We start from the raw sequence: 27,497 nt of genomic DNA, 5'->3' as shown, positions 1-27,497 counted from the left end.
CAGCCTCTGGCTTTTAATGTGAGGTTTTGAAAGCAAAACTATTCATTAAAGGAGAAGTTAACCCTGACAATATTTTTATTGTACAAATTAGCAGAAAAGTATAAAATATTGCCAGAGTTTAGAGAAAATCCATTCAAGATTTGAAAAGTTAAATGACTTTATTTATTTCTACACAACTCCTACACCTAGGTTGAAAGGCAATTCAAAAGATTGGCAAATGATCAATTATATCTGGATAGACCAGAGTTATTATTATTAGAATGTACATTTGTTAATATATTATCAATTAGGAAGTCAGTAATGCATATCATTATCATTATCAAGTAAGTCTTTAATTTTGAAAAATTATGTTGTTTTTAATATTTCATGAATCTTGTTTCTCCCTCTATCCCATTTCTAGTTTTCTCCCCCCCCCCCCCCTATTGCTCTCTCTCTCTCTTTCTCATATCTATCTGTCTATCCATTTTTCTATTTTTTCTGATGTTTCTCCTAAGTTGTGTCTGGGATTCTATCTCCAAAAGAAAAATTTCAAACACAATTGTTTAATTTGATATTTTTGTACATGAATATCTTCATTTTATTGACATTTAAAAAATACCAGTCTCATGCCCATATGGAATGTGCTAGCTGATGTTGCGTAAAATGATACAACAAACAACATACGTTATTGCATGAATTCTTGCTTGGCAGATATCATGCGCACATGAAAGTACATTTGTAACTTCACAAGTGTATGATCTACATGTGTACATGTATTATGAAGGGGATAAAAAGTATCCTTTCTCCAGAATAAAATAAACCTGATCATATGATAGGATATAAACATGCATTCCTTACAGTTACATGTATTACAGTAGACATGTAATTCCTGTATTAGTGTCATAGAGATTCAAATGTCGCAGCACAAAGGTTTACAGAATTAAATAGCACCAGATATCTTCACAAAAACTTAGAGATTTCTTATTACAGAGCTTATGACAAGAAAGAGGACAATATATTTCTTTGTTGAAGTAATATCTACTCAAACGTTTCTACAAAGGTAAGCTTAAACAAAGCTATAATTTAATAATAGTTTAACAACACCAACAAAGATTTTCATTTCATTTATTGCAAAATAGCATTCAAACAGTTCTTGCTGAGTTTTTAAGACACATTTAACATTCATCACACAAGGTCAAGTCTGTTACATGACTATCAATACTTGTATTCTCTTCAACTGTTAACCGCTAACAATAATTTGTGAAATGAATTGTGCATGCAACTGAATATTAAATGTGTCTGATTAGCTCATCAAGTATGATGCTTAGGAACCAGTATTCATGTAAGAAATACTTGAGGGCGACAGGGGATTTTGCCCTCATGATGACCAAAGTTGCCCATAATTTTCCCTGAAAGAATGCTTTGGGGCCATCTATCTTTGAGTCATCCAAGAGTTGCTACATATAATTTTCAAGGATATCTATAAAAAAAAAAAATTCTACATACATGTATGGTAGACTGATAATTTATGCATTTACAGCAATATAGCTGGTTGCAAAATAAAGGAGCACTTAGAATGAAAGATACAGCCCATAAAATTCTGTGATCCCCCTCTGTGGAAAAAATGGGATTAAAGATATGCCCTGCATCTTGAATTATATTGTACCGTAAACTTGAAGAATAATAACAATGTCCAATGATAGTAACATTGAAAGTGAGAGACAATTCTACACTCAAAAAATAACATGAAACAGCATGTACTTCCCCTATATTAGTAACTCAGGCTAATTACCGTATATTTATTGTAATAAGGATGCCCCAATTCAATAAGGAATAACTCCATAATTGTATTTTGAATACCTTGCAAATTCTAGGGGAAATCGGGGTTAGTTGGAACGCGGGGTAAGTTGTAACATTGTAATTTTCTTTAACGCCTGTAAAATCAATTTATGCAATACTGCCCTCAATTTATTGCTATTAATAATACAACAGTGTTGTATTATTAATGCTTCAACTTATCCTGCGTTTCAACTAACCCCGATCTCCCCTATTATGTTTAAGATCAACTGAGATCATATCAATCAAATGCATTTCATTTTCCATTGTCTTGACAGGGTACTACTGATAACTCTCTCATATTGACATATAAATGTAAAGGTAAACAGCTTTATAGGATCAAAATTAACAATTTTTCTTCAAATTGGCAACCATTAATTTTCCATTCATTTTTCCAAATAATAAAATATATATATAACATGAGTGAAAATCAATGATAAAGAACAAATTTTCAGAAAAATTACCAATTTGCATTATGTAACAGTGATTTTGTTGTTTTAATCAAATTTTCAATTAAGAGTGTGTAATGATAGCTTTTATTCAGGGAAAGCATGTAATGCTGTAGTAGGAATGGTGTCATCGAGAATTACATGTGGGTTTTATATGTTAGCCGATGCTTGTTTTTTCTTTTATGTTTGGAGCCTTTGCACAGGCCATGAATATGAAGAGAAAAGAATAAACGCTCTCTTCGAGCCGAGAAGTAATTTCTAGCTGGCTTTGTCATTTTTCCTGTGACAAATGGTATCATTTTTTTTCCAGTACATTTTGCTCTTTCTATTCATATTCCATGTGTGAACATTCAGGATGAGAAACTGCAAGTGTCTCCACTGTACCTCTAATGCCCAAATTCTAAAAAGAGGTTTCAATTTTCCATGGTACAAAAACCATGGACTATACAGATGGTGCAAAATTATTCCTCTTTCATCATGAATACTAAGAAAAGTCCAGTTATAAATGTGCGCTTTTGGCAAGGGGCGCTATAGGGCGCTAAAGGGCGCTCATTTTATTCTGGAATGATGCACAATAATACAAGAAATCTGCATAGTCCATGGTTTTGTACTGGTACAACTGAAACCTCTTTTGAGAATATGGACCAATGGGTTAATATGCCATTTTCAATCACAGACACTTTCTGACTTTCTCAACAAACAAATATGAACTGTTGTGTAGTGCTTTACTTCTGATAAAATTAGGCAATACATTACAATTACTTGTATTATTTTCATGAATGATTAATGAAATATTCAAATTTTGCTTCAAAATGAAAGTAAAACCTATGACTGACTGCTGTGAGAATATTGACATCGTTGTAACCTATTGCATAAGAGCTTCCTTACTGTCAAATCTACAAAAAAATCAAATATTCTTCATTTAATAAAATATAATATAAATGAAATAATGTGTAAGAACACTGGATCTCTATTTTGTATATCAGCCATATTCCTCATAAAACTGTTCTTTGAACCATGCATGACCTTTGAATTTTCCCAGCATATATATCTCAATTGAACATAAAACTAGTTACAGATAATATATACATATTTCAAACATATAACTGTACCTATATCCATTGCACTAATATGCCCCTATTTCTTATGAAATAAAACATTGCATTACAGTACTGCACATCTTAATTTCATTGAAAATATGCATAACAAAAATAATATGTAGTGTTCCATTCAAATAAGTAAAGTTAATAGATAACCAAGTGCATCCCATATCTTTAATAATTTGTCTTTTAATTTATCAATAGTTTTAATCACAAATGATTATGAATCTATTACAAAATACCAAGACATTCCAACTTTTTGATATAAACCCCTTCTGACTGGAGATACAAACCTAATAAATCTCTCTCACTTGCAATGTACATGCAGATTTCTTGAGAGTGTATAAACACGTTCTTTAATCACATAGAAGTGAAAAATAGAGATTTCAAAATATATAAATAACAATAGATATGAGCAATGCAATTTGAAACACACTATACTAGTCACACACTTTGGTAAGAATTACAATTCTTAAACTGAGTAGCAGTTGATCTTCTTGATATGGATTTCAGTCAAATAGTCTAGATTTTATCTGTTGGTTTATATGTTATTTCTCCTGTCTTTCCTCTCTTAATTCTCCATTCATCTTTCCACCATGATGAAGATGGGATTTGTGGGGCTGTTTTAAATCAGGTCTAGGGATCTAGGATGTGTTGTCTGCTCAACTGATTTAACAGAACAGTCCTGGCAGGTGTTTCATAAAGTTGTTTGTATGTTACGAACGACCCTACGAACGACTGGTGACCCTTCCTTAGGAACTATATCAGTAGCAATGAATATCTGGCATGTTTCACTTACCAAAACAAGAAAGGATCACTGGTAACTTGTAAAGCTCTACGAAACAGCCACCTGCCAAAGACTATCCAACGATATGTCAGAGATTATAGATTGGTATAACAAATTAGTGAGCCATAAACGAAAAAAATCAGTGGTTCATGGTGGGAGTTTCATAAAGCTGTTTGTAAGTTAAGAGCGACTTTAAGAACGACTGGTGATCTTTTCTTGTGGTAAATGGTATATTCATTGGCGATGGTTAAGCGCATAAGGATCACCAGTCATTCTTAAAGTCACTCTTAACTTTCAAAAAGCTTTATGAAACGACCCCCTGGGGCACGGTGGATAAGAGGGTAGGAGAGTACCAGTTAGCTCTGTGTAGTGTTTGATATGTTGAATCATCTGGGACCCATGGAATAAAGCTCAGCAATTGATCATTCTGCTGATTCTATGACTGATTGCATTGAATATTGTGTATGTTCAATCATAAAAAAGCAGCCCCAATAATCAATCGCTAGGCTTTACGTGACAGGGCCTTGATGTGAACAATAGGAAGAGATTGGTCACTCTTTTCCCTTCTCTTTGACATGTACTTCTTTGAACCCTCACAAGACTGTATCCAGGGCTTGAATTAACCCAAGGCCATCCTAGGTCATGACCTCTGATGACCCCAGAAATGACCTTGATGCTCTTCAAAATATTTGTAGACTCAAGGTCAACATAAGATGCCCCGAGGCTTTGGTGCCCAGTCGTAATCCAGAGCATGTGTCCCTTTTGAGAAGTACATTTTTCTATTGATGCCCTTTTGTAATGGCCTTGAATACCCCCTAAAATGAATGCTGCATTCTCGTTCCTTTATTAGTGCCCTTCAAAATAAAAATAAAAACGGCCTTTGAATGCATAATTTGAGCCCTTGTATCCTTTGGTCATCCTCACTGATCAGGAGGATTTCAGCGAAAAATTATCAATTAACTCAGACTTACTCAACACTCCATTTTGTTGATGATCAGCCGTGCATTGAGTCTTTTGTTAACTGTGTGATAGCTATGGTAGGGAATCCGTGAAAACATATTTGCATTATGAAATGCAAGCATTATTTAAGAAAAAGAAAGAGAAAGTTCTTAGTTCTTGGTTATTTTCTTGGGTTGGGCTATCAAATAAAAGAGCAAATACTATAATTTTAGACATTAAGATAGAACCGTTTGGAAGTGACTTCTTGGTATCCTTTGCTTTTGTTCACTCATGCACACATGACTAATCATCTAAGTTGTACCAGATGAAAGAAGAGACCCTAAGCTTTACAACAATAAGTCATTTGTCTATTACATTTTAAGTTATGATTAATCATTGGTAATGCTCATTTTTGTTTATTCCGGAGTGTACTTTTTTAAGACTATTATTTTACCTAAAAATATTACACAGGTATAGTGACCATTTTTCACAAATTTTCAATTAATTATAAACTGTTATCATTATTAATGTAGATACCATTATAAGTATTGTTATTATCACTGTTATTATTATTGTTACTATTATAACTACCACTATCAGAGGCAGATCCAGGATTTACAGGGGGGGCAAACACTTTCTGAGCAAAAAAAAGGTGAACAATCATCATTATTGGAGGCACTTTCCCATCTTAAAAAAACTTCCAGACAGGCATAACAAAAAAAAAAGAAAAAGGGGTCCCCAAAAGAAGGGAAATGCCCCCATTTGCACTTAATTATTATTATCAATACTAATATTATTATTATTATAATTCATATGATAATTTTCATCACTTACACAAGATTTCAGATAACATCTTTCACACAAGATGTATTTTATACAGACTGCAAAATCTTTCATTTTACCTGACAATGAGTTTCAAACTATGAAAATAAATAATCTTTACATTTATCAATGCACCATCAATTGGTGTATATATATAGAGAATACCATTCCTTTGGTAAACAGTCTTTAGAAAGTGGTCTCCCTCGTTCCCTCTTCTCTGCTCTCCTGGCTTGTCTGAGACTCTGAAGATTTCCGAACAGCGAATTCTATCCCACTTTCCTCTTCATCTTCAATATCGGTTCTAAGCCTAGTCTGGTCTTGATCGGACTCACTGTCATCCATGATATCGTAACATCCCTGCTCCACTTTCTTCAGGTGGTCAGGTCTGGTAGGTGAGACTAGTGTGTCGGATCGTATGCTCAGACTTGTGAAGGGAGTGAAGTCCAAGCCCATACCGGGACGAACAAACGGAGATGGCGATGCAGGCATTTCATTATCTATGTTATCATTCATGGAGATGTATCCAGTGCTGGATGTGGAAGCTCCGAGATCATGGAGGCGGTTGGCGTTCACCGAGCTGAGATCAATATGATCAGTAATTGTGGAGTAGACTGGGGCAGAAACATACGGCATGGGACGCTGCATGGTTCCCAGTTTGGGTGTCTGGACGCTAGTGTTACTGTACACAGACATATTACTCTCAGAGTCTATATGTCTCATCCCAAGATGTCTGTCATGGTCTTTGGCCACACCAGATTCGGCACCAACTTGCCTCCTAACCGGACCTGGACGAGGATTTTCAATGTCTTGTTGAGGAGCTACCATGGACAGGTAACGTTCAAACGTACTTAATCTTAGGACTTTGTGGCTGTGATTTCGCTTGATATCACTCCTACCTTGTTCAAGGATGACCGTAGGAACTTTTGTGGGACTGCCAAGCGCCTTTAGGCCATCTTCTTTATCAGGGGTCAAAGGACGAAGGTCACTCTCTCCACTGCTTTCAGCACTATGAGAGTCAATACGCATTGCTCTCTCTGAGTCATGACTACTGTCTTTGGATGATGCTCCACCTGATTTCAGTTCAAGAGATCCATCATCAAAGTTCTTACTGGATACCAGTTTCCTGCGTCCAGTTCGAGGACTTACCCTCTCTACACTGAATTCCGGATTCTCCCTCAATAGCTCACCTTCTTTGCGTGAAAGACTCCCAACACCTGGCTTTCCCCTATCATGTACCTTTGGTTTTTGCATGGGCGGATACGAGCCACCGCTCTTTGCTTTCCATCGTTGAATCTTTGTACTCTTGTCACTTGGGCAAGCATCATGATTCAGGGCACTATCGCTAGCACTCTTCAGTCGCGACTCACGAACACCAAGAAGGTTCTCGTTGCTTTCTGCTGGCAGCAAGCTATTCATAAGAAGTTGACGGATGTCCATGATGTTCCTGGCTGTTTGGAAGGAAGCCTCTTCTACCCTCATCAGTCTACGTTCAAATGATCTCATACCAAGCTTGGAAATATTCTCCTTCTCTACGATCTCTTCAAGTTGATAAGAGTGATCCTCAGTCCTGAATCATCAAAGAAAGAATTTTTTTGTTATATCAATAAGCTGACTGATGACAACAAGAAAACATACATGACAATATATGCAACAAAGAGTGGCGGATCCAGTCAGGGGACTAAGGAGCACACATCCCCTTCTATATTTTCATAACTGCCCATTGACTATGATAGCATAATCTAAGAAAATTGTCATCTGCCCACCCATCATTTCAAAGTCCTGGATCCGCCAATGAACATAAACATGGAGTATATGAGAAACCATTTGTTTGGTTAGTTGATAATATTCCTCTTTTTGATATCATCACAACTATTTTCAAGACATACATACAAGACGTCAATAGCAAAGTCATTATCAATTTGATGTCAGTGCCTCCATCAAGATTTGTGAATTGTGAGAGTAAAGTATAAAACTATATACCTTTCAGCAACTTCTCGCAGTCTCTCTTCACTTGAGACCTGTCTTTGAATTTCTTTGTCCTTGAGATAGAGTTCTAAACATGCTTCCTCAAAGTCACGAACGGAATCCATAGCCTCTCTGTCCAAGAACAGTTCTGGAAAGGAAAATATTCAAATAAAACGATGATAACCAAGGAAGCATTCGAGGCTGGCCTTGAGGCTCCATATTGCCGGCAAAGGTCTTGGCCCTATGACTCAGAGAACTATCGGCCTCGACTACATCCCTGATAATGATAAGGGTTTCCCTTCAGATGATTACTCTGCATGTACTTGTTATGATCATGCCAACAAGGAAAGAACAGTATGTGTAATCATCACTTACTCTAAATGCACTTCCATTTCACATTTTAATGAAATAAATAACACAAATGGAATCGTTAAACCATTCATGGGGGTAGTTTAACACAGATGAGGACACACAGCGACTCCACACTAATCAATGAGACTGTGCATTCAATATCATATGCACATCGGCATTCAAGCATGACTTTTGAAATCACATTCAAATCTTTGTGAACCCCCCCAGCATATGTAAAGGCAAATAAACCTATAGCTAATGGAAAAAAACAAGAATAGGCACTTACTGAGTCTGATGTCCTTTTGTCGTTTCTCACATTTTCGACACTGGCAAACGACAAACTTGAAGAGGGAATACAGATAGTATATAATTGTGAAGGGAGGTACGAGGATGGGCTTCTGCTCATATTTCATGGTCACATGGTACCGTTGGAACTTCCACAGTTGATTAGCGATTGGCATTATCCGCTGAAAGGTGGTGCTGGTTAATAATAGAACAAAAAAACCATTATTCCTGATGCTCTATTGATATAGAGCTTGTTACATAAGAGGTTATTATGGTACATGTAACTTTGCCTTTTAGTGGTATCTATAATGATAATATGCATTTGTATAGCGCCATCTATCTAGAAACAATCTATTCCAAGGCGCATTGTTATTATTATTATTACCCCGGATTAGCTCGAGCTGCCTTTCAGCGTTCGTGCATTCAAGGAATTAATCATGCCGGGTACCCATTCACCTCACCTGGGTCGAGTGCAGCACAGTGGATAAATTTCTTGCTGAAGGAAAACATGCCATGGCTAGGATTCAAACCCACGACCCTTTGTTTGAAAGGCAAGAGTCAGCACCACTAGACCACGACACGCCCACTTCTGTAATGGAATCCTTGAATTTGATTGGCTGTTAAGCATTGTTACCATGGTAATTTACTGTTGGATGACAATGTTACTATAGTCATAATTTTCATGAAACATGACCCTATTACGACTATTCTGAAAGGCAAAGGGAGGATGGAGTTTAGGAATAAGGAAATAAATCATGTATGATGTGTGAATTAGTGCTTGTATGTGGATGCACAAATAATTATATAAAAAAGTAAATTAAAAGGGTTTTACTCATACACTATCTTGAAACGATTCTGCTTATCAGATCCTCAATATAAAAAGCATTCTACACAAATGTAGCTCAATATTGAGTAAAAGCTGGATCTCTAAGTGTTAAATTTGTTCTTTGAATCTTAAGCTGTGTCTTACTGGAGGTTTGCAGTATATCATAATTAGCATTGGCCAATCAGGATCACTGTTACATGTGTCTATTGTTCTACATTGCTATTGTCAGCCAATCAGAATAGATGTTTGAAATTAATTAATCATATCATTATATTCCAGTGCTGGATCCAGGATTCTGAAGTAGGAGTGCAAATTATGACAGATTTGTAAGTAAAGGGGGGAGGAGGTGAGGCAGAATAAAATTTTAGATTTAGATATAGATATTAATTTGTATGTTGAATTCTCAAAATACAGAGGGTACATGTAACCCTTGTATTCTTGTCCACTGTGTTCTTTGTTATCAATTCTGAAACTGCTGTCAAGATCAGAGTACTTACTTGAAGAGAGCAATGAGCATATTGACAATCAGAATGTTGGCTACTAAACAATAAATGGACATCGCCACGGGAACGACCCAATGACCCGTAAGACAAGGCTCCATGTCTGGTCCATCTCCACACGGAGCTAAAAAGAAAACGAGAAACGGGAATGTAGTACAATTTGAACCCAAGGTTGATTCAATGTTCAAATCAACTCGCACTCCCTATTATCAATGCACCCACTGGCCTATATTCTGCACTTGGGTTTAATTCAAACTCGGGTTTAAAATCATGGTTTAACTATGGATAGCTAATAGTGACACAAATGTGAAACAATGCAAGTTCAATCTAGCAAGTCATTTGACACTAAAAATCACTCATAACTTCCAGGGAATAATAACTGAAATAGTTTTCTTTATCATGAATAGCAAGTAAACACTAACAAGTAAACAAAGGTAACATACAATGCATACAAACATTTGACATTTTTGGCTTTCTATAATTTCAGCAGAGAGTTAGACCATGGTTTAAGTGAAACTATACTACAGAATACGGGCCACTGCAAGTACTTCTGGGCCTCGTCTTACAAAGAGTTCCGATTGATCCGATCAATCGTAACTCTATGGAAATCCATCAGTGTCATAATTTTTTCCTACAAAAAATTTGCACAATGTCCTGTGTATGCAAAGAGAAGCGCAGTGAATTTTCAAGAAAACAATGAATGCATGAATATACATCATAGCTAGAAAATATTTTGAACAAGCATGCATAATAGATGTTGATGTTGCTGGCCGTCCATAGTTGCATTTGATCGAATCAACTGAACTCTTTGTAAGACGGGGCCCTGGTTCTCTCGAACAGCTAACAGAACTGAAAAATGAGCTGTATGAAATGAGCTCAATGATTGCTTTTCCTCATGCATAATCTAACATTTCCTTTTCCAGCTCAAATTTACAAGTAGGCAATATTTATCCCAGATTACTCTTCAATAATATTTAGAATTTAAAAAAAATCCTTAACTTTCATGTGTGTCATATTTAACATTTTTCATTTGGATATAAACACTGAAGAAAAGAAAATCATATTCGTTCCGACATTTTCAAGATAACTTTGATGGAAAAATCACCATTGAATTAATATCCTGGGGAGAAATAATGTAACCCATGAATGTTTTTTCCGGTAACTATATATATTTTTTTCACTTTTCTGAAGCACTGAATGATTTTCAGGTGCAATTTTTTCAGGGCTTGTTTAAAAAAAAAACATATACCTATGGGTGATAAATACGACCTTGCAGCTCAGACTTTTAAAAATCAAATCAATATTAGCCTATGCTTTTAACCAAGGATAATTATTTGATTATGATGACTATTTTCATCACTTGTAAAGCCTGGCGGAAACCACATGATCCAATTTCCCACAAAATTGTAATAGCATTTGATACGAACATTCCAACCAAAGGAATCTTCAACCATCAAAGTTCCAAATGGTGGTATGAATACTGAAATCAAAGTTCCAGTCTATTTCGAGCCTCCCAATACAAATAAACGCAAACTAAATTCCAAATCTTAATGATGTCATCATTGACTGCGACTTGAAGCCTATTTTACTCCAACTCTACTCTGACCACAAGGATTGCGGCAAAGCAGAATTCTGATTTTAGAGTTAGTAACATTATTCTGAACTTTGAATGAAATATATATAAATAATACTTCTTGGAACTTTCACATTTAATGCAAAATGGGATTTGACAAGAAATCCGATTCATGCAGTGTGTGCTGGGATTAAGAACGTACGATTAATCTTGCCAGCATAGACTTCTCCATAAATCATCCAGTATGGCTCATGAAGGACTTCTCTTACAGGCCACCAACTAGGTTCAACATCAGGGTTTAGAATAGACTGACGAATCACACCAAAGCTCACCAGAATGATTATCAATACTACTAGAAAGTAGCACATATCCCGTAACTAGATAAAAACAACAAAACCAGACATCAAATATCAACTATTGTCTCCTTTTTCAAAGATCTTCGGACTCATTTTTAAATTGTTACCACAACTGGAATGTATTAGCTTTAAAATGAACAAGTACGACAAGAATCAAGAACTTTAAGAGTCTTGTAAATATATCAAAGATATTAAAAGAACTTTCTAATATTTTTTTTTATTTACCTCATATCAAATCTCAACATTTCATATTTAGATCAGTAAATTTTCACAAGATTTTTGTTTTATTAAGAAAAGTAATTGGATATTTTTTAATTGCAAAGGAAGGGGATTTTATATGGTTAAATGAAATATTTCTATTCATTAAGAAAAGGAACTTAAGATCATAACATACTTTAGGATGTTCATAAACTTTCTATTTGAATGTAAGTAGAGGAGATTTTACAAGGTTCAATGACCCTCCCCCATTTTTCTATTTTCTTATTCATCAAGATATATAACAAAACACCATAATATACAGTAGGATGTTCATAAATTCACTTTTTTGAATTCTAATACAATTGCTTTGTAATCATAAAATTTAAGATAGGTGATTACCGGTATATGAGGTTTAATGACCACCACCCCTCCTATTCTGTATTCTAAATATAATGAGATAATTGTTGTTTCCACATTCAATAGCACAGCAGATACTCACCATTTTACCAATCATATTAATGAGAGGTCCTAGATAATTACTAACACTCAGAATCTCCAGGAATCTCAAATACCATAGAACAATGACCACACAGTAGACCACTCTACCAGATAGATGGGTCGATGGCACCATACGAAGGATGAAACCGGTCATGAAGGTTACGATGGCGATTACATCATGGACATTCCAGAAGACAGAGTAGAAGACACGAAACTTATGTGCAAGTTTGGTGGGCTCAGCTAACATGAGCTGAAAATAGATGAAAATTATGAATAGAAGGATAGAATTAGCCCTTTGGCTTTTGAAAAGGTGATATAACTGGGGGTGTTACATAAATAGATATGCTTGGTATTTACAACTGATTGTAATTGTTGTACATGGCTTTTGTACATGGCTTGCCATAGCAATAAGTTTCAGGGCCCAGTGATGGCAACCCAACATTGATGGTAAAAACATACCATTCAGAAAAATTGATTTTTTTTAATTTCTTTTCTAAAGAGAATGTTCAAGAATCAGATATGTTCAATTTAAATCAGATTTTGCTTATTTATATAATTTTTATTCACATTTATCATCATGAAAAAAAAGAAAGTTAAATTACAAAGAAATTTTACCTTTATAGCATCAATCTTAACCCAATCACAAATATTATTCTAAACATCGTTCCGTAGAGCATTTCAGTCACACAGCCTACTTAAATATATCAAATAATCATTGGTTTCATCATTCATGTACATGAATTGGAAATCAAGGACTTACTAGACACACCCTTAATCTTTACCTTAATCCCCAGGGGGGGGGTGAGGACCTAAACAAGTTTTTTCTTCTTCTTCAAAAACACTCAATCTAAATTTCATCTCAGAGACTATTATGACATTACATTTTTTTCAGATAACTAATGCAAATATGAACTTTTAATGGCAGAGAGGGAAATAAGATACTACTTTACTAAAGTCAAACTTAAGTCAAGTCACTGCTGATCACATTTAAATCTTCAGTTTTGATGGAAGCAGTTTATTTGATTGACTTTATTTTTTAATCATTTTCAGAAGATCAGAAAAAATGTATGAATTTTATATGATAAACATAAACACAAGGAGAAGAACATTTAAAATGTTAACTCTCAAACATTGGCAGAAACACGCATGCATCGCAGTTTTGCTAAACAATGGACTGAAGTTGATGAAAGCATGCTATATATATATACAAATGATACACAACATTGAGGAAATTAATAAGACTACTGAAAGGACTGTACATCTGTAACAGTTTTAACATGCCCAAGGAATAGCCAAGGGTTTTTGGACAACAGTTGTTATACTTTTCTTATGACCACTCAGAATCATCATAACTAAAATGCATGCAATCATTTGACTTGGAATAATACCTCTCTGACATGCTCCATGCCGGTTGTGATTATGTAGAGGATGACGATCCACTCAAAGAATGACGGCATTGCTTCCATCCGAAACAGGCATACATAGTTATACATGAACATGAATACTACGTAGAATATCTGGATACAAGATTGGAAATTAATAACAAAGCATTCTTATACAGTGCATGGCACAAAAATAAATGTACATGTCCATCGCTATGTACTCAAAAGAAATAAAGAGAAATAAAGACTGACATAAAGAATTACACCTTTATTGAATATAACAATCATACCGAAACATAAAAATGGAGTATAAAATTTGCTGCAAGGATAGTGATAATACAAAAGCAGAATATATTATATGGGTATAACATGATTTCATCAAGCATAGCAAGAAACACTGAAGTTAAAACAAAATTCCAAAGTGTAAATATACATGGTGTAGAAGAGATGTGTTTTCTAAGCTGTTACAGTTTATCAATTTTCCTCTCAAATATTGAAGGAATACATCAGTAAGATCACAATGCAAAAGAGAGAAAAAATGATGTATGAAATTAAAAAAAGAAAACATTCCACTGAAAGAAAAAAACACAATAGTTTATGCCTCTGTCATCGCCAGACCAAGAATACTTTTCACATTTTCTTGACAAACACTGTGTGTAACCTTTGACCTTGTGACCCCAAACTCTAATCAGATCGTTGGCGCTCACATACGCATAAAAGAGCCAAGTTAGATTTTTTTTTTGCTCAATAAGTGAACTTCATATAACTCTAATCATATTTATTTTGACAAATTTTTCATTCAAACATTCATCTTCAATTAATGAAAATTAAAGTCATTGCCCTCCCCTCAATATAAGGCTAAGATTAAAATTTGTCCGTGTTCATCCAAACCATCAAATCAGCCCATTTTGGTCAAAAAATTGATTTTGAAACTTTTGCAGAAAATGAAAGTCCTACTCTTTACATAAGTAAATTTCTAGGCAGCAATTTATTTTAGTTTTTGAGATATGAGGGGATTTTCGAGGCGATGCCATACAAATTTTTGATAAAATGCGCAAATTCTATTGGAAACATTTACTGTAGCAAAGCAAACAACAGCTGCGTGCACTTAATATGCAAATGCACGGTCAGCCAAACCGCCGTATCTGCATTGTATTGATTTTGCACATGAAAGAGGAATACAACATTTTCCCTTGATCGAGCGCATTGAAATCATGGTTAGATTTGTTGTATCCCCTATGGCGTTTTTGTACAGGGAAAATCTAAACCGCTCAGTCCGAAATTACAAGCATGTAGCTCTTTTGCGATATCTTCTCTAATTCTTGGTTATGTGTGAAAAATAAATATATCAATGTTAAGCACTTGTCTTGGTCTTTCCTACCATGTATTTTCATAGCAATACAAATCTTGTACGACTTGGGAGAAAAAGTCAAAATTATAGCAAACTTTGAAGTAGATTTTTTCTAAAATGGGTTTCGCACTGTCGTATTGCGATACGACTGTTTGGATGGCCGCGGCCAAATTGATCCCTAAAATGATTCTTAGTTATGAGAACAAAATCAGGACAGACAACCTGAAAACACTCCTGTCACGCTGAGGCATAAGAATAGAACTTAGAACTATTCATCTATAGATATGAATAAGTAAGAGAGGAGGGAACAAACTCACAGTGTAAGACCAAAACTTGGTGATGGGAGCATTGAAGAATTCATAGAGCTTCTTTCCCCCACTGAGCTGGCGTTTCTGAGTAGCTTTTCTCTCACACGGTTCCTCTATGGGATCAATCTCTTTGGATGTCATAGTAAGCCGCTGACGAAGACCTTTCCTCTCCTACAAAAAAAGAGGATATTTCTGTTGAAGTTGACTCTTTTTTCAATTAAAAAAAGGGGTATTTTCAGAGTTGTTGACTCAGTTGTGACTTGAGTCGCTACTTTGCTTTAACTTGAGACTTAACTTGCTAAATGCCCAAATGACTTACGTCTTGACCTGGACTTGATACCATTTTGGCTGAGTCCTATTTGGAACAGTAAGATAAACAAGGCACATTTTTCTACTGTTCTGATCAATTCAACACTACTCTTATCATCGAATTAACAATTTCACCTTTGGATTTCTACACTTTATTAAAAGATTATTAAAATGATATTATAGCAATTAATAATGAGCAAAATGTAAGATAATTTCCACTGTCACTGCACATGTATTGATCATCACCTTCGCTCCCCCAATGTACTTTCATTCTCTCCCACGATGCATTGCAATCAAGAAGCGAAAAGCCTAAACTAGCACATCAATGATGTGGAGCTCATCCGGCATCTCGCAACGAAATTTAACACAATTTTAATTTCAGCCCAGTTGACAATGTAGTGAATTATATTGGTGACATAAATTGAGGATATAGAATTGAAATTGATGAAGAAATGACATAAAAGCATTTTTTGTGATCTATGAATAAATTTCATATAAATTAAGCATAAATAATTTTCTAGTCAAAATTTCTAAAACTCTGTGTAGAACCTTGGTGAACCTCATGTAGCTCTCAGTCAGATGGAACAAAAATAATCAAAATCAATCAACAAATAAATAAGTATTTTTGTGAGTTTTGAAATTTTGTATCACCACCTCGAGCTATCATATAAAGCAAATAAAATTGAGATTGATCAACAAATGAAGAAGAAAAAAAAACATGTTTTGTGATTTATGAATAAATTTTGCATAAATTAGCATAAATAATTTTCTACTGAAAATGTCAAAATTCTGTGTAAAAGTTTCGTGAACCTCATGAAGTTCTACCAGATGGAAGAAAAAAAAATCAAAATCGGTCAACAATTAAAGAAGACGAAGCATTTTATGTGAATTTTTAAAAATACGCATAAATTAGCATATTAATGAGTTTCAAAATTCTGTGTAGATGTTTTGAATCCCCCACCTAATTCTATCATATAAAGCAAACAGAATTGAAATCAGACTTAAAATGACGAAGAAGAAGCATTTTGAAATTAAGTCAACAAATAAAGAAGAGGCATTTTCTGTGATTTATGAATTTTGCATAAATTAGCATAAATAATTTTCTACTCCAAATTAAAAAATTCTGTGTTGAAGTTTGGTGGACCTCATGAAGCTCTACCAGATGGAAGAAAAAAAATCAAAATCGGTCAACAAATAAAGAAGAAGCATTTTATGTGAATTTTTAAAATATGCATAAATTAATTTCGCAATAAATTAGCATAAAAATTGTTCTAGTCAAAATTTCAAAAATCTGTGTAGAAGTTTGGTGAACCTCATGAAGCTCTACCAGATGGAAGCAAAAAAATAAAATCAGTCAACAAATAAAGAAGAAGCATTTTATGTGAATTTTGAAAAATGCGCATAAATTAGCATATTTAATGAGTTTCAAAATTCTGTGTAGAAGCTTTGAATCCCCCACCTAGTGCTATCATATAAAGCAAAAAGAATTGAAATCGGACTTGAAATGGCGAAGAAGAAGCATTTTGAAATTGTGGAAGGACGGACGACAAACGCCACGCCACGGCATAAGCTCATCTGGCCGGATGAGCTAAAAGTGTCATGTCGGCTAAAATCAGAAAGTTAGCTCTGTTGGTCAATTTTCATTTATTTATTTATTCTTAAAACCACAAAAATGAAACTTGATATATAGCACTTGACACATTATGCACTGCACATCGACATTCATCTATGCAGTCAAATTGTATATTTAAGTGCTTTTTTTTAAGCCATTGAAACCTAATTTGAGCAATTCTTCACCCAAATCTGACATTTTCTCCCCAAAACATAGAAAATGTATTTTTCTTTTGTCTACTTCAAAAAATGATAAAAAATAGAGTCCCCGTTTTTTCACATTTTACAGTTGGTCAGATAAGGGTAACATCACTCCTTTTTCATTCTTAAAGGGGGTTATAGAAAGATGGGTGGTGTTACCATAGGTATCTCCTCTTCTTCCTTGATGTTATGTAACCTAGTGAATGATGTAGATGATGTTATAGAAGGTCTATCAGCATCCTCTACATCCTGCATATGTTCCTCCAAGGTTTGAGGCATAAGGAGAAGCTCTTCGGTGGTCTTGAATCCAATAGCAAAGATGCAGACAGGGAACAGAAGACTTGTTATAACCTGGTTATTAGAAGATAAAAAAAACATTGACTGACTTGATGCAGATACATTGTTCCACAACTAAAAGGTCAATATGACGCTATCAATTGCAAAAAAACGATACCAATTATTCTGTCCCCAGAAAATGTAAAACAAAAACAACAAAAAACACTATATTTTTCTAGAATGTTGGCCATATTGCCCTTGATGAATATATTTCCCTAAGTAGTCTGATATAACCGCGAGTCTTGAAGAGGGCAAAATGGGTCTACTGAGAACGTAAAAAGGAACGTGGGAGTAGCAAGTGGATCAGGGGGTGGGGGCAAAATTGAAGTCCAAAACTGTTGCCCTAAGGTAGGTGTCCCGAATGCAACTATAATTCAAGATTCTCTATACAAAAAATAGCACAAGAAAAGGGAGGGAAAAATAAAGGGGGAAGTTGAAAGAAGAATGAGATGAATTGAAATACACCACTAGAAAGCTGAGAAATGGAAAATTGCAAACTGAAGTAATTGAAATTTGTCGTGCTCACCTTGATGTTGATATACTTTTGTGCCTGCATACCACCGTGCCAAAGATCATTGAGTAAAACCTGACAGCAGGCATGTGCCATGAACATGTTGTGCTGGGCCATGGCAGCCAAACTCAGACAGGTATGCTTGCTCCAATTGTCCAGTTGAACGGTCAAGAGTTGCATGGTCAAGACCTCATCCTCTCTGTAGCACTGATCTAACAAGTCCATAGCTAGATCATTGAATTCCCTGCCAAATGAGAAAGAAAAATATGTAAGCAACAAGATATAATGGATTAATTCATTCCTGTATAAAAGAAACCCTCCTTACTATTCAGCTTGAATGTTCATAGATTTATCTATCACAATACAAATAATGCAAACAGGCATGAGTGTGCATTAAAATCAAGGCACTAGGGCCCAGTGATTTTTGCATGATATTGTCAATACAGAGATGCATGCATCTCCACAAAGATCAAGGCTTCAAACCTGTGCATGATTTGTTTTATAACATGAGTAGGTAATTTGAGTTTGTAGTGAAATATCTGTTCAAACCCCTCAGAATTATGACAGATCGCAGAGACAAAGAGGCCACATACATGTATGCTTTCTGTTATGACATTGAAAGAATAGCAAGCATGATGTGCACCTAAAAATCACATAAAAATCCTTGCCATGTAGAATTATCTTTGAAAACCTATTGTAAAATTAAAGTAGGAATGTTTATTCAGAATGTATCAAAATATCTTGCCATGCATCTTCCAATTAAAAATCTTCATTTTCCATCATTTATTTCAGGCAGCACTTTCCCCTCTTAAGAAGGGTTATGCAATGACACCCTCTTCTCCACTTTTTTTTGTCTTAAGCATCATCCTCATTCAGACCCATTGTATTGCTTTCATTCTTCACCATATCTTTCCATGTAATCTTTGGTCTAACCATCAACATCCAGATCCCATGTTCTATTCACAGTCCTAATCCTTTCACTTTGCAAGCACAGAAAAGCCCAAAGGCAGAATGTTACTATGAAGGCTTTCAGACAACTACCTTCAATTAAACTGGAACTGATTTTTTATTACATCATTCTGCCTTTAAATCATAAGAGACATGTATGTGTACATTTGGTTTGAAGCCAGAGAAAAGAGTTTCATCAGAACATCTTAGAGAGCTTAGTCCATTGACTACTTAATTCTGTTTATTCCTATACTTCCATTCAGGGACAAAAGGAAGCAATGCCGTTTTTTTCCTCCAAAATTCACTGAACTTTTGATTTAGGATATTTTCTGTATGCCCTACGAGATGGTAAAGGAATTGGAGTCACATAGCCCCCAATTTCTGAAATACAGATGTTTCAAAAGCAAGTAACTCTATACATTTCAAAATAACAAATTTTCCTCATTTACTAAGAAACTCATTGCACAGAGTTGCTTCCTCTTGTCATGGTATGGTTGTATAGGCTTTATACAAGGTTCCAGCAGGTAATATGTTTCCCTTACTGAGCATATCTCCTGAGTTCCCCGCTGCTTTCAGCTTCCAGATTCATGACTTCCGCTGACTTGGCCATGGCACGGTACAGTGATGAAGCAACCAGTGCCTTGGCAAGAGCTTCCTCATCCTGTCTCCAGAGAAACAAGGCCATGTCATGGCGTTTGGTAAGGACCGCCCAGATGAAGAGTTCATTGAACGGGAACGGGAAGGTCTGGAGATAGCGATCAATTGGAGGGATAGTGGCATCAGAGACCTCTCTTTCCATTAGTAAGGCGAAAGACAGACCCTAGATCAACAAAAAAACAAAAGCATAAATCATCAAATTCTCCATATCGTATATAGCCAATACTCTGCAATATTAACTATTGATATCAACATTCAGGGTCATTTTGTTTGTACATGCATTCCTGGTAGCAATTAGCACTGCAGCTGATCAACGGCACAGCTAGCGGGCTCAGCTGGTTGTAAAAGTGCAGATTTCATTCTTTCTCTATCTTTAGCGATTTTAAAAACATTGTTTGCACAATTATGGATCAATTTCAATGGTAGACAGTTTGGAAACTGAGAAGATTTATAAACATTTTTGTGTTCCTAATACTGAGAAACGATGACCAGCTGTTCACAGTGTAAGTGCCCCTAAAAGCACATCCAGGTACATGAAAGGAAATTTTTGCTATCGAATTTGGATATCACTGAGTATCGGCTAGATGTGATGAGAAGAGTTGTAAACGATTTTCTCAAGACACCAGAGAAAAAGTTTCAAACAGACAGAACAAACATCAACGCCCACGCAGCATAATTTAAATGTTACAGGCCAATGTTAAGGGCCAATAGATTTAAGCAAGATCTTGAGAAATCCTGCATGGTCTTGCTCTTTTTCCATAGTCCTTGGTTGATTAAAGGTTCCAAATATATTATCATGTGTAAGTTTTAACATGTATGGATCCAGATTTGAAACAACGGGTCTTAAAGTAGTTGATATTCAATCTTTAGTGAAGCTGAGTTTCTAAGGCATATTTTTAAAGCTTTCCCAAGGTCTAGAAAAAATTGCACTGGTGACCAGCTGCATCGGTCAGGCAGCAGTAGACCAGTCGGTTTGACCCAGCCCTAAATTACATGTAGTACGAATCATGATATAAATGTAAGGGCATTTGAATAATCATGCTCTACTCTTAAATTCATGAAAAGATTGTGAAGGCTTACACTCATTTCTTTCTTATTCCTACAGGTGGAACAGCAATCTAAACCACTGTCCACAATGAAGTTTACCTTTTTAAGAGTAGTCTGGTGAAGAGCTTTGAATCTTCTATCTGTGTACGTTGATTGGTAGGTACCGCCCATCAGATTCTCAAAGACTAAACCCATATCATACAACGAGTACTTCAATAGCTGGTGATGATGCTGTAATATGAACATATAATTTCACATTTCAGTGAATTAATGAATCTTTCATTCCATTTCCACAAAACATTGAGGAAAAATTGATGTAACAAAAAATTATAATACTAAAAATAAAATATACATTTGCAACAAGAATTATTTAGGCCCCATTTTATTTAATGATTATGTATTTGTGCAAATTTCCAAAATTTGTTTGTTTCTGGAATGCAACACCAACAGAATCTAAGTGACATCAACAAAACTATCAAATTTCAAAAACAGGACACGTGCCTTTGATTTAATCATACATTGGAATTGTGTTTAGTCATGCATGAACAGACATGGTAGATCACAATTTAATGTAATTTGTGGACAACTGTTGGGCAAATCCAATGGAGAAAACGTCATTAAAATGTTGGGTGCGTTACTCAGCACATGCAAACATGTATGCTGAATTATGCCTTCGCTACTGTTTCAAATTTCATGGAAAACATGCAACTCCACTGAGAGCATTCCCTCATAAACAAAAGTAATTCACGTGAAGCATTTCTGGAAAGTGGTTTGTTGCTAAAAGAACAGGTTCAGGAGATGGTGATGAGAACAGTGTAGAAGTGATCTTTAATCTTTGAACTTGGTTATATGAAAAGGTTTAAGAGAAACCAGTTCAAGGAAGAAGATGAAAACAGGGTCTTGTACACACCAAAGCTTTGCCCTTTTCATGGTAAAGAATCAACAAAAGTACAATAACTGACCTTTCTAACATCTTTGACCAAATGTGGGAGCGTGTTGCCTGGACCTTGTTTCTGAAAAGTATAAAAATATATATATATAATCTGTGTACATTTGGTGCTGGAGATACACCACTAGGTATCTCAAGTTTGATTTGATTGGAGATGATTTATTCATTCATATTCCACACAAAGACATAATAGCAATACATGTACTGACAAATATTACAAACAAACAAACACTGCAAAACATATCATACAAGAACAATGTCTATGATTGTGACAAAGACAATAAGTGGAAAGGTTAGGTTGTGTGATGTAGATTCCCTTCTTGAATTAAAACAACATTAATTAGCTTTAATATCAATTAATCAATCAGAGTAATAAATCACAGGAGAAACTAACATTAAAATGTAAATTGTTTAAACTAACATTAAAATGTATGTTTAAACTAATTCAAGAAGGTATATGAGTGATTGTTTAATGCCATCAAAATAAGTTATAAATAACAATGGGCCAAGAAGGCTTCTTTGAGGAACTGCAAGTAACAGATTAACTAATAGGAGTCAGAATTATTAAAGCTCACAAATTGCACCTACATGTACTTGAGAGGTAACTTAGGAACCGCTGCAGTGCATTCCTCCTTTTCTTTGTACAGTAGAATCTCATGAATTAGAGTGCCTTAGAAGAACCAAGGAACATTCCCAGTGTGTTTTTACTTATCTACAGAAGTAGCAAGTTGATCTACATGTATGAGACTTAATATGCTATGGGTTGTTTTGCTTTTTTTCTACAGCCAAGCCAAGAGTCATATATATTATGTTCTGGTTTTTTTTTTTAGAAAGAAATAGTTCTCATGTACACTATATTTTCATTTTTTTTCAAAGTGAGGATAATAAAGATATAGGGCTATAACAATTGACATACATGTACATGTAATTACCTTTTTAAATTCTACATAAATCTACAATACAGCTTTGCTCAAGAAATATTATCAGAATATGAGAGAATAGCTTTTGGCACTACTTGACAAGTCATATAAGGTATCAAAAATATTTAGTATACATTTATAAAACAAATGAATAGAGTAAATACCGTATTGTACAGTTCTTCTAATCTTGCTACAGTCAAGAACTTGTGCATATTGACGCCATTGTCTTTGAGTAGTTTGACAAATTCTACTTTGTCATTTGTCAGAGCATCCATCATTACTTGGTCAAGAACTCCTTCCTATAAGAGCACAAAAGTAAAAATAATCACTGCTCAACATTGCATCTCAGCAGTTTCAACATACATTAAATCTAGCCAGATATCAAATCAAATCGCTTCCAAAAGAATTTAAAGAATGACTTCATAAGAATACGCTGAACTATAATGAATTTAATTAAAATCCATCTACAATGAAGGTATAATGTAATTCAAGGGTAATTTACATAAACAAATTGCATATCCAGGGCCAAGGGGAAATTTCATGAAGCAATCCTTAACTGAATATTAATGGAAAAAAACCCAAACAAGTGCAAAGTCTCTGTGGTTTACAATGGATGTCAGTTTTAAAAAAAAAACCTTGACAAGAGGTGACATGAAATATTTCCAAGATGACTACCTGGGGAGCGCTTCATGAAAGGACTTGTGGAATGTTTTGTCCCACAAGTTCTGACAGTTAACATAGTAACATTTCTTCTCAGCCAATTGAAATAAAGGAAAGTTTTCAGATCTGTCAACTTGTTGAATAAGAAATGTTGAAGAAACGCTCCCCTAGAATGCCTTACAATGGAGAATAACTTGTTTGACCCTGCATCAAGTTAGAGTATACTTACTGGCCAGTCTCTACCATGGACAAAGATCTGTTTCTTGGCAATATCCACCCTATTCCAAGACAGGGCCATATTAAGCTGATCTGAGTAAGACTTAGTCTGAGCTTTCAACAGGGCTGTCAAGATGGCAAGATCAAAGTCTTCAACTCCTTCCGTACTCAAGCAAAATACAGTTATCTGCAAAGATGAAATAAAAATACAACTAATGCAATCAAGGTCCATCTTTTGATCACAACACACAAAGAAATATCAAAGAGACACCTCAAAATTACAACTATAACAGCTATGCAAACAAGTCTATTTCTACAGGGTTCCCGGCTTTTCAAGAAAACCAAATTCCCTGATTTTTCCCTGATAATTATTTAAACCCATTCCCAATTTCACATGTTTTCTAAGTTGATGCAGTGTACATTATTTTCAGTATAAAAACAACATTGTACATGTAATACTAATTAGTACTATTACACAGGCATGTAATGGCCTCCCTTCTCCCCATACAGCCATCCATTCCTCACCTCATACAGAAAGAGGTTGATTCAAGGCAATCCTAGTACATATTAAATTACAACACAGCTATGTTAAAGACGCCACTTTGATATGCAACAAAATATAACAGAGTCTGACTGACTACTGTGCTTTTTTTCTTTCCCTTACCTTAACTTAAAATTAACCTACACTTTATCTTCACTTAACCTCACCTTAACCGTAACTTAACCATAACTCAACCTTAACTAAATGAAAGACTATACTCAACATAAGAAGCACCTCACCATTTCTTTCTTTTTCATGCATTGTTCAAGCTCATGGTAGAGCTTCTCACTCTGCCTGTGGCTGAAATCAAATGTGTGTTTGATTGTCTCCAGTATCTGTTCTTTTAATGGAGCTGATAACATCCTAAAAGAGAAGAGAGAATCATGCCTTATCAAGGTACAAAAATAAAAATTTTACAAAATGTTATCGACAGGCAAATGACACTAAATTACTTTAGTCATGATATGATATCATTATTTTATCCATGAAATATGTTCACAATCAGATCAATCAATCTTATTTTCTTTACACTGTCTGTGATTTCCCAACATTTGAAACAATCATATTTACATCTTTTCCTCAAAAGTAATGATAATAACAATTTTAACTGTAAAGGTCAGGTGAATTTATCTTTAAATAATAAATATTGCAACTACTTGAAACTGATAGTGTGGAGCATACAGTTGATTGATGAACAGGTATAGTCCTACACGCATCGTTGGATTAAAGTAAATTAAGTATCAACATCAAATGGTCCCCCCCTCCTTTCTACATGTTTTCACCTATAGTTTTGCTAACACAATCGACTCAGTGATGAAAGAGGAAGAAGAAGAGATCAATGAGGATTACTTTACAAGTTTGTGTGAGCTTGGGAGGGAAATGATTCTGCTCTGCGTACGTAAGAGCAGATCAAGAGTTGAGACAGGTGATTTGTAAGCACTGAGGCTGAGGCTACACTGCAGGCCTGTACATGCCTTGCTCAAACTTGCAGCTAGCAAAATCAGACACCGTAAGACAAGATAATGTAACAATCATATGTAAACTTGTATTGGCCAATCCAATTATCTTTCCATGCACACTTTGTTAAAAGGACTGCCCAATGGAGCAAAAAAAGAAATAATGGTAATTGTGAGTTCTAAGATGAAGAAATGACATCACCGGCACAATCATTGCATATTCATGATGACATGCATACAACTGCTTTACCAAACTTCATGACCGTGATGAAGTAATCCTGGCTAAATAATTGTGACGTAAATTGTTTCCGCGCAGGCATGCCCATGCATGGCACGCACATAACTGTGAATATATTTAGAAATCTCTTACCCATTTTCACTGGTATACTTGTGCATGAATGCGATGATATCTGCAGCTCTTCCAGTGCCATCAAAGACCACAACAGGTATTGGTGGATCCCCACTGACGTTGGCTAGTACTGTACGTACAACATTAGCTCCTCCTTCAACCACAACACTAACCACTGGTACCTGACGTCCTAAACAGAGCAAACAAATATCCTTCGACGGTTCATCTTGATAAACAACACATTTAATAGGCTCTTCTAGTATGGAATTGTTCTGCCATTTTTGGACAGAGCATATATTTTACACTGTACATCTACAATTTTCAGATAATGAATTCTATTCCCTCTGGCCTTTTAAACCCCAATTTATTTAGATCATGATCCCTCCAATACTCATACATGGGCCAAGTTTAAAGTTGAACCCTAAAATGGTTCGTTGATTGAAGATTATCCTCCAAAATGTTCAGTTATTGTAAGAACACGGTATTTCAAATGTATCTGACATCTTTGATCTTTGACTTTGGACCTCATGACCCCTAAATCTGAACAGTTCATTTATGGATTGGACAGACTGTGTTGGATACTTACGGGCATTGACATGCTGCATCGATAGGTACTTCTCAAACTTGCGTCTGACTAGCATCTCACATCCATACTGGTCAACAGTGCCATTGTCTACAAGAAGGAAATGAGTGTGGTGGCTGTTCAGCTTAAAACCTTTACTCACGGGACAGGCAACAGAATGGTATGGACGGACAGCCTGCAAAATATAAGGAAACATTGATAAAAAAGATCTTACAAGATAAAAAGCAGCAGCATTGTCAACCAGATAAAAAGGTGTAAAGGTGGTGGCGCAATTTGACAGGGAACAGCATAAGGGATCATGTTCATGTACCATCATCATCATCATCATTTCGGTCAGCATTTTCCCTCTTACGAAAGGTTACTGACTGTCACGCAATGACACTCCCTACATGTACTTCCACTTCTTTCTATCTTCAGCATCATCCCCATTGAGACCAACCTTGCTGCTTTCCTTCTTCACCAAATATTATTTCCATGTAATCTTTGGTCTTCCCATTCCTCTAATGCTATCCATTTCCAGATCCCATGCTCATTTAACAGGTTCGTTATCTTCTCTCCTAAACACGTTGCCCATCCATCACTTCTCTTTACAACTTCCACAACAGTTTCCTCCCAGCCTCCCAACCTTTCCATGAACTCACTTGTGCTCTATCACTTCTTAATACCATACATTTTTGGTATCATGGCTTTTCTTTTACTGTCTTCCTCTTCCACGTTTCTGAGCCATATAAATGTACGTGTACCACCTCTCATCTGACACAAGCCTAATAAATCTTGCCTTTTAATTCTCAACGTTTACACCTCAAGTCACATTTCCCCTACGACGTTTTTACTCAAACCACCTATATGTAGCTGGTACAAAAAGGGTTAAAACAGCTGTTTTCGACTCGCCGTACAGCCACCGTAGGGGAAATATTAGTGAGGTATGAACCTTCTACAAGCTAGGATCGAAGCCAGCTCAATGATAAACTAAATCAAGCATTCAGCATCCTTCATAAAATAATGAGAGCTGACCTGATATAGGTGATATTGATCATTCTCTGTGCTTCATATGATAGTTATTGGCCACTACTTCTAAATTATGCACAACTTTCTGCTTGACTGGTGACCTACTCACTGTTGGGTGCTTATAATCCCCCCCCCTCACATCAGCTACAGTTGAAATCTATTTTTTGTAGATTCCTTCCTGTATTAATAA

At 35.5% G+C, this 27,497-nt stretch overlaps 1 protein-coding gene across 1 annotated transcript; it reads right to left on the bottom strand.

The window, feature by feature from the left end:
- Window positions 1-2,206: 2,206 nt before the first annotated feature.
- Window positions 2,207-26,967, bottom strand: LOC129261904 (transient receptor potential cation channel subfamily M member 3-like). The gene is made up of 19 exons (XM_064099300.1): window positions 26,941-26,967; window positions 26,303-26,474; window positions 25,738-25,906; window positions 24,651-24,774; window positions 23,884-24,057; window positions 23,159-23,293; window positions 22,088-22,138; window positions 21,225-21,356; window positions 19,964-20,241; window positions 18,489-18,717; window positions 17,786-17,977; window positions 15,515-15,676; window positions 13,853-13,981; window positions 12,466-12,714; window positions 11,615-11,789; window positions 9,837-9,963; window positions 8,515-8,708; window positions 7,893-8,025; window positions 2,207-7,479 (listed from the first exon to the last, which is right to left on the bottom strand). Exons 1-19 carry the CDS (start codon window positions 26,965-26,967, stop codon window positions 6,099-6,101), a joined length of 4,233 nt encoding a protein of 1,410 aa, XP_063955370.1. The 3' UTR covers window positions 2,207-6,098.
- Window positions 26,968-27,497: the final 530 nt, after the last annotated feature.

Source organism: Lytechinus pictus, chromosome 5 (assembly GCF_037042905.1).
Source record: "Lytechinus pictus isolate F3 Inbred chromosome 5, Lp3.0, whole genome shotgun sequence".
Lineage (NCBI taxonomy): Eukaryota > Metazoa > Echinodermata > Echinoidea > Temnopleuroida > Toxopneustidae > Lytechinus > Lytechinus pictus.
Note: the sequence above shows the minus strand (reverse complement) of the source record. Positions and strands in the feature narration are given on the sequence as shown.